Source organism: Podarcis raffonei, chromosome 1, assembly GCF_027172205.1.
Source record: "Podarcis raffonei isolate rPodRaf1 chromosome 1, rPodRaf1.pri, whole genome shotgun sequence".
NCBI lineage: Eukaryota > Metazoa > Chordata > Lepidosauria > Squamata > Lacertidae > Podarcis > Podarcis raffonei.
Genome location: NC_070602.1, coordinates 61,094,695 through 61,110,358, shown reverse-complemented (window position 1 = coordinate 61,110,358; position 15,664 = coordinate 61,094,695). Strand labels below are relative to the sequence as shown.

The following is a 15,664-nucleotide window of genomic DNA, read 5'->3' as shown; positions in this document are numbered from 1 at the left end:
CTTGTGAAAAGGGCTGCCATATGTTGGGATTTTCCCAGACATTTTGCCGATTTATTTTTTTAAACCCCCCCCCCCCAGACCTTAAATTCCCAGATGTGTCCAGGAAAACCCAGACATATGGCAGCCCTACTTTACACCTCACACCCCTCCTCTCCCCACACCTTCCCCAAACCTCTCCACCACCTCCCCTCACAGCTCACCTTCAAAGAGCAGGATGCCTAACTCCGCCCCCAACTGTTAAACTTCACAGCAGCCACAGAATAGGACCTGAATGATACACCAAATATTCCAAAGCTCACCAAATATTCCAAACTTCTCACAACTGCACCAGAGGGAAGGGAGCATGCAAGTCCAAGGTCATTGTAACTATGCTGCTAATGGTTGTTTTTTAGTATGCCGCTGCTGTGTTAGATTCTTTAGAATTACACTTTAGAATTACATTTTATGGCATTGTTTTAGGGCTTTGCAGTAAGCTGTTTTGGTCTCATAGTAGATGAAAAAGCAGGATACAGAGTATTCATTAATAATTCCTTTTCAGAGAGAAAGGAGAGAAACTTTTACATCTGAACCTAGGGCTTTGCTACAATAAATTAATAATTCCTTGCAACTTTCATGAACAAACAATGGTGAGGCTTGTTGAGATGTGCAACTCTAATCGCAAGAAACAGCACACAGTTGTGAGACAGGAAACTAATCCATTAGTTTTCTTTTTCCTGTCAAACAGGTGGACAGACAGAAGCGCATATACAAACAGTAAGAAAGGAAATGATCGTTACATTGTAAAACCCAAAGCACATTTATAGATGTTATCCCAAAAAGAACATGTAGGAGGAAATAAAGGAAAAGAGGTGGAGAATACAATAGAGGCCATAGGTTGATGTCAAAATTGAATGTAGAAAAGGCTCCAATATGCAGAGATTGTACACGTGATGGGCTTAATTGGGTAGTCTTGTTCTAACAATTCATTTTAGCTGCAGCGGCCCAGAGCATAACATTTGATAAGACATGTTACATGACTAATTTGGTACAGCCTTCTCCATGTAAATATGCATAATATCAAACCCATCCATGATTAATTAAGAAAAGCCCCATTGATTGCTCAGAATTGCTTTGTTTTCACAAAACCTGAGCTCAGAGTTTTATTCTAGCAAATCTGATTGCTCTCAGGATGTTCCAGTACAGCACCAATGTAGAAGGAGAGGTTTGGTGTGCCTTCCTCTGCCTGAAAGGACAGCATTGGACGGCAGAGATTGTGTAAGGTCAGCATTTTGGCTCTTGCATGGATTTGGCTGTCTGATCCTATAAGCTGCTACATTCATGTACAAAACTGCAAGGTTCATATCGCCATATGTTTCTTTCACTAAAAACAGTCATTGCGTTGTGACAGTGTGAGGATTTACAATCATAGAAGGATATTAAAAGGATCAGTAGATGTCAGCAGCAAGACATTCCAGTATATTGATGCCATCAGTACAAGACGATGAAGCATTCCTTCCATGAAAGAACCCAAGATGTGGCCAGCAGAAGGAATGATCCGATTCAGACCTATATCTTTCTGCACTTTCTTTGCTGATAGTGGAGAACAGTTGTCTGTTTCTAAGATATTTAAGTGTGTGAAAACTTTTGCTTTTTTCCAATGCTCAACATGCTTTCTGCATTACCTTCATTCACTACCTTCATACTCTCCTCTGAGCTCTTTCAAGTTTCCCATATTCTTCATAAATTTTGGCTACGAAAACTGAAGTGATTGGTTACCCATTACCTCTTGATGGAAAAAAGGGTATAAAATACACAGAAGCAATGATTTAAAGAACTGTCTGAAGGCATAAAAGGAAGCCAAACCAACAAAATAATGTATAAGGGGCCTAATTCAGCTAAAATGAATTATGAGACCATAATTGCCATCACGCCCACTCCAAGGAAGACTCAAGACACCGCTTACAGTTAACATTATGGAAAACTTGAGAATCTGCAGAGAAAACCAAGTAACCTTAGTCCAATTCAACCAAACAAAACATAGTCTGAGCAGGAAGTTTCACTACTTGGGGGGGGGGATCATCTCCCTCCCAATTCCTGAGGTGACGGAAGTGACTACCTGTGCCCTGCAACAACGATGGTTAAGAAATTCCTCCTCCTTGTTACACAAACCCTGGATCTGTGAATCAGACAAGGACACTGTGGCCCCATCTGTTTGGCATTCACCCTGATGCACATGTTCAGCCCACAGGGCACCCCTGTCACTCACTAAGCAAATACAGTGTAGGGCAATGCCACAGGATTAAAGGTCCCCAGATCTTAAACTGTCTTTCCTGTCCAGACTAAAGGCCTGAGTGACAATAAATTGCACCACTCCAAAAGAGTGGAGAAGGCAAAAAAGAGGCGTCCCAGGCCAATTGGAGGCTCCCCTAAAAATTCTTACTCAGCCCCTTCAACAGGAGACTGGCAAAGCCCACACTGCAAAAAAGAGGAAGGGTGGGCACAACAACAGAACAGGGAATATATATCCCTGTTCTTTCCTCATCCAAACTGGCCAGTTATCCACTCATACCATCCCAACACTCCTCCCCAGGGAGAAACCATTTGAGAGCTCCCCTGGGGTGATGAGAGAGTGGCAAATTTGCCTCCACATAAGAGTGAGAATGGCATTATATGAGACAATGGAGCAAATTAGTCATGACTAATTGAAGTCTCATTGGTTTTAATGGGATGCATGTAAATATTTAGCTGGAGCAAGGTGAAAACGTAAATCTCAAAAAGCTGATAATTAATTCCTGAGTTAAACACATTATTCAGCAACAGAATCAGTTTCAAAGAAAACATTTATGCCTCAAAAAGAGCACGGGCATCATATGCAAAGTATCTTACATATGAGATCAACTACTCTGATGAAAGGGAGAAAAACAATGAAATGCACTGGAAATAAGGTACTAAACTTCAGACTACCAAAACAGAAAGTGTTGAGTGATTTTAAAAAGGCTTCCAACCCCCCCACCCCACCCCCCAAAAAGAAAACTGGAAAACTATTCCCAAAAAATTCCAAAATGATGCCTAAGACTGTGATCCTACCTCCTAACCCATCTACACAGGTAATATTGATAGTGTTGGGAAACTGAGCTGACGTACCCATGCAGTAGAACTTGCCCTCAGTTCCGGTCACCACACAGAGGCAGCTTAAGATCCAAAACAGTTCATTGCCATAGAAGATAGCCCCTCTAGACAGTCCAGAAGGATGTTATGGTTGATAGTGTCAAAAGCCGCTAAGACATCCAGCAGAACTAGGAAACAGCTCTCAGCTTTGTCCCTAGCCCACCGGAGATCATCGACCAGGGCGACCAAAGCAGTTTCAGTCCCATGATGAGGCTTGAATCCCAACTGGAAGGGATCCAAATGGTCCGCTTCTTCCAGGTGTGCCTGGAGTTGTTCAGCAACCACTGGCTCAATCACCTTGCTCAAGAATGGAAGATTTGAGACTGGAAGATAGTTGGCCACATTGGCCGCATCTAAATATGTTTTTTTTAAGAAGCGGTTTGATAACTGCCTCTTTCAGCAGGTCTGGGAAGGTTTCCTCACAGAGAGAAGCATTCACCACCCCATGAAGCCCATCGCCCAGCCCTTCCTGGCTAGCTTTTATAAGCCAGGATGGGCAAGGATCAAGGAGACAGGTGGTTGGTTTCGCTCATTCAAGCAGCCTGTCCACATCTTCGGAGGTAACAGATTGGAATTGATCCCATGCAACTTGACTAGACAGGACTCTAGCACTCTCCCACCCTGGCCCTGCTCCCACAATGGAGTCTACCTCTTCCCGAATCTGAGCGACTTTATCTGCAAAAAACTTTGCAAAATCATTGCAGGAGATCATGTGGCCTGTACTGGGCCCCGATGGAGCAGGTGATTCCATTAAATTGCGAACCACCTGAAAGAGTCTCCTGCTGCTGTTTTCTGCAGATGCAATAGAGGCAGTGAAGAAAGTCTTCTCCGCTGTCGCTACCACCACTTGGTAGGCTCAACATTGAGCTCTAACCCGTGTCCGGTCAGCTTCAGCATGTGTTATCCGCCACCAACGCTCTAGCTGTCTCAGCTATTGTTTCCTCACCCTCAGCTCTGAAGAAAACCACGGGGCTGTCCAGGCTCCATGCAATCGGAGAGGGCGCTTCGGAGCCAACCAGTCAATAGCCCTGGTTAACTCCACATTCCACCAGGGGATCAGCTGAAAGGCCATCAACATGGGATAAAGCATCCCCTACCACTCTCTGGAAACCATTTGGATCCATTAAGTGGTGGGGACGGACCATCCGAATCGGTCCCACCTTCCTGCAGAGGGGAAGGGTCACGGAGAAGTCCAGTTGCACCAGGAAGTGATCTGACCATGTCACTTCTTTAGTTTCACTTTTACTTAGTGTCAGATCACCAACATCCATAGAGGTAAACACCAGGTCCAAGGCATGTCTGTGGCTATGAGTTGGGCCAGACTAATTCAGGGACAGCCCCATGGAGACCATGCTCTCCCATCACCAGTTTCCATTCTGAGAAGCTGGAGACAGCACAGTTTCAAATGTCGTGGTGGCACCACTGCTCTGATCCTCCTCCTGCAGGCCAGGTTAGGATTGCTCTGCCTGCATACGTATGTGTGTGGATGGCACATCATTTCTTCATATTGAGTTCTTGATACATCTGCCCTTTCTGTTCCTCCAACCTCTCTCTCCCATTGTCTCCCCAACTTTTACTCCAGTAACATTTCTGGGCTTATCCACAGTTGTGTTTCCCCCGGGAAAACCCATTATTTAGTGCTGATTCAGATCAGGTTTCCTGCAGATTGCCATTTGTTCTGATTTATCATTACAGAGTGGGTTTTCCAGGAGAAAGCAGCAGGGCAATGGCAAAATTGCTCAGACTCACACCTAGATAGCAAGGGACAAGCAGAAAAATTCCTGGCCCCATGCCTTCTAAGCAGGGGAGAAGCAGAACGTGGACAAGGCCTAAGTCTCTTTGTAAAGTGTCATGTGCACTGCTGGTGCTGTAGGCATAATAAACACCATCAATATCACTAATACCTGTTGCATTTTGGTTATATTTTCTTTCATCTTTTACCTACCTAATGGAGCCCTTCAGAATTGTTATACTGCCTGGTTATTTGTGCAGTAAATGCAATTTTTTATTTATTGGATTTCAATGCTGTCAGTCTTCATGACATTATAACAACACTTCTGGAGAAACAGAAAGGCAAGCAAGCCCCTGTTAATATAGTGAATCCCCAAAGAAATGTCCTTGCTCTGTTTCCTTAGCAACTGCACTGCCTTTCCTTGCTAAAGTATGGTGTGTGAGTTAGCATCTAGATAACTCCTTTAGCTTTACAGACGGAGAAGAATCCTAAGCATGCTCAGACATTTAAATCAGTGACGGCTAACCTCCAGTGTGGGTCCTAATCTAGCCTCCAAGCCCATTTTTCCTCATCCCTGAAGACACGACCAATTTTGGGGACAAGGGTGAAAGAAAGAAAATAAAGGAGACATGGTACTGGGGTGCCCTGATGAGGATGCAAATAGACTTCTCCCTGGTCAGCAAAGTAATCATTTGATGATCAGAGACACACAACAGCCTTCAGCTAGTTTAAACAGGTCAGCTTTGGAAGACACACTGTACCTTTGTGAGCATCTGCTTGCATGTGTCGCCTGTGCATGACAAGGTGTGGGTAGTCACATGTGCTCCCCAGAGGGTTGACCAAGGGTGAATGTGATCTTCAGGCCAAGTGAGGTTAGCCATTCTTGATTTTTAAAAATGCCATGTGCACGAGAAGGTATAAGCAATTAATGTTTGGGGGCCACAAAAAGGCTCCTTGCAAATTGTTGCCAATTTTGCTTCATATAAAGGGAAGCAGCATGGCAATCACAAAAAGAGTAATCACAAACAAAGGTTAGATTAATCTGCAGCCTCTGTAAGCCAGAAACTAGGGATCTAACAGACCTATGGCCCACAAATGATTTTCTAAATATTTCAAATGGAGGAAACCTCCAACTTTGGGCCAGATTTCAAAATTTGCAAGCCACCGAAAGCAATTGAAAGAGAAATTTCCTGTCTTCTCCTCCCCACTTCAGCCTCATGAATCTCCACAAAAAAACACCTCTCCTGAAAGTGAGGATCCTCTGGAGCAAGGAGAGATGCATGTAAGAGATCAGTGAACCATAATCCACCAGCCGACAGACCTCATCACGCTCCATTCCAGAAGCTCCTCTAATTCTCAGGAGTGACTTTCCAGGGGAACAGGAAGCATGGGGTGGCAAAGTTCTCTCTCCTCATAGTTCTTATGATCCAACTCATTCTGCTGTATGGAAGGAGTGTAGCTCAGGGAGAGAGTAATGCTCTGCATGCAGAATGTCCACCTCCAAGTAGAACTGGGAGAGATCGCTGCTTGAAGAACTGGAAAGCTGCTGCTAGCTGGTATAAACAATACTGATCTAGATGATCTAATGGTTCGACTTAGTATACAGCAGTTGCTTAAGTTGCTATCAGTTCCATCCAATGAAATAAATACAAAGAAAAACCATTTAAGAACTGCTGGCCTAACTCAGGCATTCGAGTCCAATCATGTTCTAACTCATATGGGAGTGACTCATGTTGACTTCAAGTGAGTAAACCAGCACTGGAGGAACTGTTCCTTTGTTAAGAAAGTGTAGCATAAAGTTCCCCAAACCACTTGACTATTCAAGATCCAATGTAGATACAACCGCTTTTTGAACAAGGCATACGGGTGTAGGTGACATGTCATCTACCAAAGGCTTAAGTTTCACTCTCATTACTCATCTGCACTATCTTGTAAAACATGTTTCAGCTTATCTGAAATGACAACTCAAATAATACACTGTTAAATTATTTTTACAAATCCAATTTCATGCAACCATGCTAAAATCAGTGGCTTATTTTTGAATGCAACCAAGATGGAAACAGAGGCAGGGCCTGATTTATACAGGGATCACCAGGTTGCACCCAGAAAACCAGTCTTCAGTGTCCAAAGTCAACCCTGAAACATGCTCAGCAATAGCATGATCACTTTCCCCTCCCTCAATCTAGATTTTCTCATACCCTCTCCCTTTCAGAGTATCCCTAGTATGTGACAATCCAGTTTAAGGGAGGGGAACATATGGGAAGGCAATGGTTGGAGGAGATTGTCATATGGACAATGGATAATTAACAGAGGTACAGGAAACTGACTATCCACATTAAACAAGATTATGCATGAGCCCTTGCATTTAGGGACAGCATTTCTAAATCGTGGAGTAATAGCTTCTCAGCAGTTAAAAATACTATATTTCTCTTTTTGAAAGGTTATAAAGTGGTCAGAGAAAGTGTTTAGCGAGCTGAAAACTTGCCTTTTCAACAGCTTAGACTCAGTCTAAATTTTACTTTAATCACATGGCCACCAATCACATCTGGGTTGTCGTTGCTTTTCAGTATCAAGAGTAGACCCATTTTCATTGGGACTGTCACAAGCAAGGAGGGAAGGTTTAATCAGAAGCATCTCAATGGGGGACAGGAAGCCACTACACTAGCTTTCTGGCAGATAGGTTGCTGTTACATATCGGAAAGGGGAGGAGGAAGCAACAGGGAAGTGAGCATTTGCCAACGCACTGGCAGGAGCCCAAGACTAGTGTCGCCAATGCATTTGCATCAATGCTGAGCTCCCCACTTCCTCACCCCACCATGTTCTCTTCCAGAAAGCAACAGTGGCCAAGCTGCTTCTCAGGTAGACATTATTCTTCATTATTCACATCCCAGGTGTTATCCAGGTGAGGCATGTGGCACTCACAGAACCAGGTTCCATGCAGTGTTCAATGTATTTTCCAGTAGATTCACTTGGCAGGAGAAAATACCATTCTGCAGTTTGAGTATGGGGTCAATGTGATTATCCATAGCTGAAGTGGTACCCATGAAAATGAAATTTGGATCTCCTGCAACAAATCAGTAATGACTGCATTCTTATAGGCAATAAAACAATTGTTGGGGGGGGGGGGGTTGGACAATGACGACAGAAGCAGACAGATCAGCAGCATTAAAAAACAACACCACTTTAACTATGTAATTTACAGGAACTATCTATCCCAGCCAGATGTTCATATGTATGGAGGCATGTGAAATCTGCCCCTGCACAACTCTATCCAGTAATGATGACAAGTATATGGCAAGATAATGCTCATTCCTAGTAAAGTGCTTACCAGACGTCACTCTGCAAGTTGAATAGTAAATCTTTCTTACCCTGATGAAAAGGATCTTTTCTCCAACTCTGTATCTTCCTTGTGAAAGACGCTCCACACAAAATTTACTAGGGCATTTACAAGGAGGATCTTCAGAAATATGTTTGACCTTTGGGGGGAAAAGAGGGGGTAAGTTATCATTTTAAATTGTTTAGTGCACTACAGTACCATTAGGACAGATTATATTCAACTGTATCTTTCCCACCAGCTCCTAAACCAAGCACCTGTTCTTTCTTATTTCGTTGTTCTACCCATCACATCACTATTGTGCAGTATTCAGACTGTGCCAGAAATTTAGGTGCCTTTCATTGGAGGCTGGTCCATTAAATCAACTGGGACACTGCTGCACCAGGCTCAGAATGTTCTAAGCCAGACCCCACCTGCCTCCCTCCTTATTTACAAACCAGTCTAGGGGTGGCACTGTCTGTCAACCTCCTTAGTCTCAGTGTTGCTCTTGTAGAACTCAGAGTGGAAGCAGAAAGATGGGGACAAAACCAAAATTAGTTCCACCTTTTCCTGGCTCTGTCCTCATCAGCCTCCTTGCCTTCCTCCAGTGGCAGACATTGGGGGCTCAAATTTCAGCGGCACGCTGAGCAACACCCAAACTCCAGCACCTTCCTCCAACCTCTTGTGTTCCATTCTAAACTATAGTTGCAGCACCCCTTGCAGTACCCCTGAGGCTCCATGACTAGTGCGACTGAAACCGGTAGCACTCTCCTAAGTCCTCCTCTGCTTCCTCCTTACCGGTTTCAGTGAGCACCAGACTCCACTGGTACTTGTAATTAAATCCACCTGCCTCACTCTCTCACTCCATACTTACAAAAAACTTACACAAACACCCATCATTTCCAATATCAAAGGACTGCTGCAAAAGGGGGCAAAGCCTCTCGTGGTGCTGCCTATCGCCCAACCATAGCTTCACCTTCACTCTGAGGTAACTCAGCAAGCAGCAGTCAGAGACTGCAGGCCTCATTCCTCTGTGGAGTAACCTCACTGAAGTTCCAGCCTACAGTCTGGGAAACCCTGAACTTTGACTTGTATAACCTTGTTGTTACTAATACACGCAAACTGCTAGGTTCTTCTCCCAAAGGGTGCTGTGGGTGGGTGTGCCACTGTATCCTGAGGTATTAACGCTGATAATGAACACAGTCTATGAGCTCTACTCATTTTATGTTCCTCAGTTGTTCAGAAAGAAACAATCTGAATGTGATACTGTCCTGGGGAAAGTGCTTGCTGAGTTTAAATTGAGTTGCTGTCCTTACATAATAGCATGTCAGGGAATGATGGACGTGATGAGCCTGATGATGGTGTGGTGATGTGTGAGAGGGAAAGCTGCTAACTGCATTCTCCCTTTACTGCTTAAGTTATCCTTTTATATTGCATTCTTCCTATGATGAGTCCTATGTTGGTGTAGCAATGCAGCACATGTAGGATGGCATCATAATGTACATAGAAAGCCAGATCTGGAGAATATAGCATGGGGAAATGTTTTTCATGTGACCATGTTTAAAATAATTTAATGAAAGTATTGGTGTGGCCTAAATCAAAGCTGCTTTGATATAACCCCAGATTTGAATAAAGTGTTTGCTAAATATAAACCTAATATATATGTAAATCAGAAGTGAGAATGAAAGCTGCTAATTGCATTCTCCATTTACTGCTTAAATGATTCCTTTGCATTGCATTTTACCTGTGAATGCTGGTCTGATGAACCACCCATACCAATCCTTTTTGGGAACTACTACTGTAAGAGATATGGTTAAGGTGCATTAACATTTAGTGTATCTTGAACTTGTTGGTGAGATGCAAGGAGCACAGACATCACTGCCAAAGAGCAGATCTGGTTGAGTGAAATCTAATTTGACATTCAGGTATTACTGCTATTTTATATCTAACCTTAACACTGACAAGTACACACATAAAATAATTTCCACACAATGTAGTTCTCTAGGAGGAAAGTTGACCTAATATGTTGGTGTCAAATGAAGCAAAATGCAAGGCACACTTTCTAAAGATTTCATCCACCCCAGAGACCTTTGGAGATCTACGGTAGTTCAGAAGCCAACAGTCTGTGAAGCGAGACTGAGAGCATAGGAAAGATGTTGTTAGAATAACTACTGGTGAAAGATTGACTTTTACATTTTCTTAGAAAGGGTTATTTATAACATCACAGAGGGCTATAAGAAAGGCCTTTCTGGTCAGACGGAAGGACTACTTAGTTCAGCATCTTGCCTCAGACAATTGCCAACCATATGTCTCTGTGAAGTTTACAAGCAAATATATCACATTAGGATGCTATCTGGTATATTTTAATAGCTTGCCAAAAGATTATAGAAATTCTTTGTGTTCGGGAAGTGTGTTTATCCTTCCTGTAATATTAAAATACCATGTGTGTATGAAGTGTGCTTGACATTGCTACTTATTATTATTTATTCAACATATATTAACCTACTCACCATCAATATCAGGGTGGGATACAATCATGAAAATTTAAAAGGAAAACACATAAACACACAACCCAAAAAAACAGTAAAAAAATAAAATAAACCTGTCTGGTAATTAGATCACCATAAATGTCTGCTTGGATAAGTAGGTCTTCCACTAGCATCAGAGTTGGGGCCAGTCATATCTCAAGAGCAGCAAAACCCATGTCAAATCTTACTGGACTGACCCATTTACTGCATGTCTTTTGCTTAGTCCTGTTTGCCACTCCCTTCAGGGATTTTCAGACTGAATTTTAATAAGTTTCATTACCTAGCTGAAGTCTGGTTACTCAGCTGTAGTGCATGATGTCACTTTAAACACCGACGGCTTTCACTGACTTGGGGCTCTTCAAGTATGAAGGTATTTGTCTTGTTACCAAAATGGGAGTGTTAAAAGAAGAATTAGTAGCTCTTTCTTTCTGTTAGATTGAACCAGATATGGGAGGCAGATGGGCTGTTCTAGGATATTGAGAGTTCAGAACATTGGGAGTACAGTAGGGTGGCCAGTTGTGCATTGCCAAAAATGAGGACACCAGTTTGCATAAGGCATTTTTGTTTATAAACACAAATTCAGAAATATTTACTATACCTTTCTAAAAAACTGAAATAGACTGCATCTCTTAGTAGGGAACGCATCAGCGACAGGTGTGCCTGCTCAGTCTGCTGACTGGGTTGGTGGGCAACTTCAACTCTCCTGCTCTCTCTTTTTTTGGTTTCTTGCCTTTAAATAAGATTTGGACTGGATGGCCATTAAATAGAAAACACCTTCAATTATAGGATTGTCCTCTGGCAACCTTTCCAAATAGAGGAATATCCTCTGTAAAGTGGGGCCCATCACCACTCTGGATGCCATGAAGACAGTGCTATGTTGACTCCTTCTAATGGTCTGAACAAAGAACTTTCAACACTTGGAAATTTGAGCCTGGTTCTCCCCCCCCCCCCCATTACATCCAAGCAATGAAGAAAATTGTTCCAGACCTAGTACCTAAAATGGACACATGTGCACATTCACCGTACAAAGTCTTAAGACAGCAGGCACTGAAATGGCGGCATGTATTCTTCAGTCTTCAGCTGGTCAACCTGATGAAATTCTTGATAATACTAAACCAGACATATAAATCCAACATCTTTTCAAAGGGAAATGGCATGGGCTCTCAATGATTGCATGAGCCCCTCCTTCTGTTCAGATAGCTTCCATTGCCAACCAGAGCCTCCAATCATTACTATTCCCACGTCCCTCTGATTTCACTAGCCTCAAAAGGATGGAAAACACATGAACTGAGTCTCTGCATGATCAGTTTTGCAACAAAGATCTGCTACATGCTGGAGGGTCTTTGAAGGAGAAAGGGGAGGCTCCCCCACCCACTTTTGTAGCAGCAGCATCAAAACAATTCTTGAGGATTTTTCCCGCTTGCATTTCGCTATTTAGCCTTAGAAGAGCAACAGAAAGTACAAACCAAACAAGTCATGAAGCCTTTCACTCTGCTCTTGTTATTTCCCAAAACCCACAGCAATATTACTGTGAGGAAATCTAGAAAGAAGATGCGTTTTGGAGGCTGGGATTCAGTCTTGCTGTAACTTTGTGTATATGGAGACTGCTGTAAGATTTTCAACTATGTTAATTTACACCTGAGAGGTCTTTGTTAGAATTGATAAAATAGTTTTATGTGTTTGCGTTTTGCTGATATTCTGTAAATTAAAGGAGGTCACTTAAATCAGACTTCATAAGCTCTTTTTTCTTCACCCACAGGAATTGCAGTCACCTCTTCTATGCTTTGTCTCAGTCCTTCTCTAGCAGCCACAGTGAAAGACTTTGAGAAGTTAAAGAACCAGGAAGGGGAGGGGGGTGCTAAAGCTAACCAAGTTTGCATTTCAGCAAATTACCTTTCACAAGCACTGTTAAATACACCAAATTCCATCTGTTCATTGTAGCTCAGGAGTGGCACAGGGGCTTTCAAGGAGCGCTTTGTAACTCCCAGGTGGCACATCCACCATGTGATATAGGAGTTGCCATAGCAACAAGTGCTTTTTTTAGAATACATTTTTTACTTTCCTGTTTAACCCTTGGTTGTTCAGAACACTGCCTATTCAGGACCAGTGTGATTTTTCCATAAAGAGTGAAAAGTGAATGTTACTGCATAGGTTAAATGCATCAATGAACTACATTCAGCAAGTCTCAGGTTCAATCATCCTCGGCATCTCCAGTTAAAAGCATTTGAGGCAGCAGGGTTGGAAAGATCTTTGCTTGGGACTTTGAAGCCGCAGCCAGTCACATTCACAATACGGATCTGATCCGGTCATGTAACACCCCTTCTTAAACCCCCTGATGGCTTCCTCTCTCGATAAACAACTACCTGACATTCAGAAGACATCTTAAGGCAGCCCTGTTCAGGGAAGTTTTTAATATGTGACACTTTAGTGTATTTTTGGTCTCTGTGGAAGCCACCCAGAGTGACTGGGGAAACTCAGCCAGATAGGCGGGGTACAAATAAATTATTATTATTATTATTATTATTATTATTATTATTATTATTCGTCTCTGTTCCCCGGTCCAGGCTCCTTCTCTTTACCTTTAAAGTTGCTCTGCAACCTTGCCTCCTCCTCATCTCCCTGCTCTTATATCACAATATATCTATACCTGTGACCTTTGGTCTTCCACTTGGTCCACCTTCAAGTGTTCACACACTGGTATGTAATTGCACTGCCTTACAGCAGTATGTGTATGTGTTTTAAGCTTCTATCAGTATTGTTATCAGTCTGAATGGTCAGTCTGAGGGATTCCTAGGGACTTTTCCAGTTATTGGATTCCTGGATCTGTGGGGGTTTGTAGGTATGAGAGCTTGCCAAACCAGTCCCTTTCTCCAGGCAATGGTTGTGGCTAACTAGCTCAGGACCAGGATTAGTATAACCAAAGAAATTGCTCTGTGCCATGGAAAAAATGGATGGGCCTTCACTCCCACACCTAGCTGCTAGGTAGAGAGGAACAACTGCAAGAGTGGATGGGTGATCCAGGGAGAAAGCGGGTTGGAAGCTAGACACAGAGGCATATTTGCTCTGTGCTACACACAAAACTGTGACTGGTGGAGAAGCAAGATCTTTTGGGGTATTAATGCTATGATCCCTCCATCTTATGCTCAGGTTGTATAAATATATCCTAAAGACACCACAGTCTCTGATGACCTTCATTCCAAGGAAACTAAACCTGGGTAAGTGCCTGGAACCCATGGATCCCCTCACTGTTCAGAGATTTGGGGTGGGGAGATTCATCTAACCAGCCGCATCAGCAGAACCCCTCCTTCCCCAAAGTCCCCACATACCTCCTGCAATTGGCTCTGGCAGGGTTGGGAGAGCTGCCTGAACAGCACCTGGCAGGAGGGGGTATTGTTCCATCTGGTAAGCTGGGATACTTGCACAGACAAAACTATTGGAAAAGTGTGACATTGAATTCCACCCAGAGGGTTTCTTCAACCGATTCATACTCATGGACTAGGCCCACTAAAATCTATCAGAATTAAGTTAAACATGGCCAGCTTGAGGCCACTCATTACAACAAGTCCACTTTGAGAACGATTCAGTCAGATACAACCCACTGCATGATGTATCTTTCACAGGCTTCAGCATTCACAGGGTAGAACATCTGTGTGCTTTGAGCTATTATAAAAAGACTTTTAGTCATGCTTTCTGTCCCGCATCCCATATTATTTCTCTGCTGAACTGGCTCTCCATTTTCACTTGCTTCATTTTTCTTTCCTCACCATTTTCTCCAAATACCATTGCTTACCTATATCCTTGCACAAAATAAACTACAAACCATATATATATATATATATATATATATATATATGAATATATATATATATGAATTTGAATTTCCTTAGATGAAGAATGTAAGTGAGGAATAGAAATTACTATACTGGCTGGGACTTACTTCAAAGAGTCCTAGTTCAAAATGCATAGTGCCATTTAGATGGGGAGTTGGCACCATAACTTTTCCAGACTAGCTCTCAGTAAACCACTCCCTAACAAGTGCTATCAACTAACTTCTTGAAGAGCAGATGTAATAATAATAATAATAATAATAATAATAATAATAATAATAATAATAATAATTATTTATACCCTGCCCATCTGGCTGTGTTTCCCCAGCCACTCTGGGCGGCTCAAAACAGAATATTAAAAACATGATAAAACGTCAAACATTAAAAACTTCCCTAAGCAGGGCTGCCTTCAGGTGTCTTTCAAAAGTAAGATAGTTACTTATTGCCTTGACATCTGATGGGAGGGTGTTCCACAGGGCAGGCACCACTACCAAGAAGGCCCTCTGTCTGGTTCCCTGTAACCTCATTTCTCGCAGATGTTACTTCAAACTGAGGATAGTTCTTTTATCCAGTGCATCAATATACCTTACCAAGAGTGGGAGAGGGAGACTCCCCACCAATCACCTGTCGAGAAAGATGTGTTGCATGAGGCCTGCTAATGCACACTTACCGCATCATCCAGAAGTTTCCCTGTGCTCTTTTTGCCAGGCGACTTTGAGGGGGAGGGGGAGGGGGACGGAAGAGGGGTTGAAAGTGTTTCTTCTTGCTCAATCTCTTTCTCCAGTTTTATTAATCCAGGAGGCTCCACGCCAAACCTTTGAATGCAGAAGGTTACCAGTGCTTACAAAACCAGTTCCAACAGGTTAAAAATAATAGTTACATTGCCTTATGAAAAGTGTAAAAAAAAACCTAAAATCATTATAACAGTATTTGATTTCATGCTTTATGCTAGCTCCAGTATTAGAGCTGAGCAACACTCTTGGAGCACACTCTTTGCTCTAATAGGCTCAGACCCTCAAAGCGTTCTTATTTTCCAGGGATGTCCCTGATTTAGAGAAGCCATCCTGGTTTCTGATTTGATCCCAGAATGCCCCGCTTTTCCTTAGGATGTCCCTAT

At 42.7% G+C, this 15,664-nt stretch overlaps 1 protein-coding gene across 3 annotated transcripts in view; it reads right to left on the bottom strand.

Annotated features, from left to right (window-relative positions):
• The window catches only part of GAS2 (growth arrest specific 2), a 123,746-nt gene that overhangs the window by 33,383 nt on the left and 74,699 nt on the right, over nt 1-15,664 (bottom strand). For all 3 annotated transcript variants that reach the window (XM_053389339.1, XM_053389330.1, XM_053389348.1), the window contains 2 exons: nt 15,218-15,362; nt 8,248-8,355 (listed from right to left, as the gene is read on the bottom strand). In XM_053389339.1, coding sequence (XP_053245314.1) covers nt 8,248-8,355; nt 15,218-15,362 — 253 coding nt within the window. The remainder of the gene's footprint in view (nt 1-8,247; nt 8,356-15,217; nt 15,363-15,664) is intronic.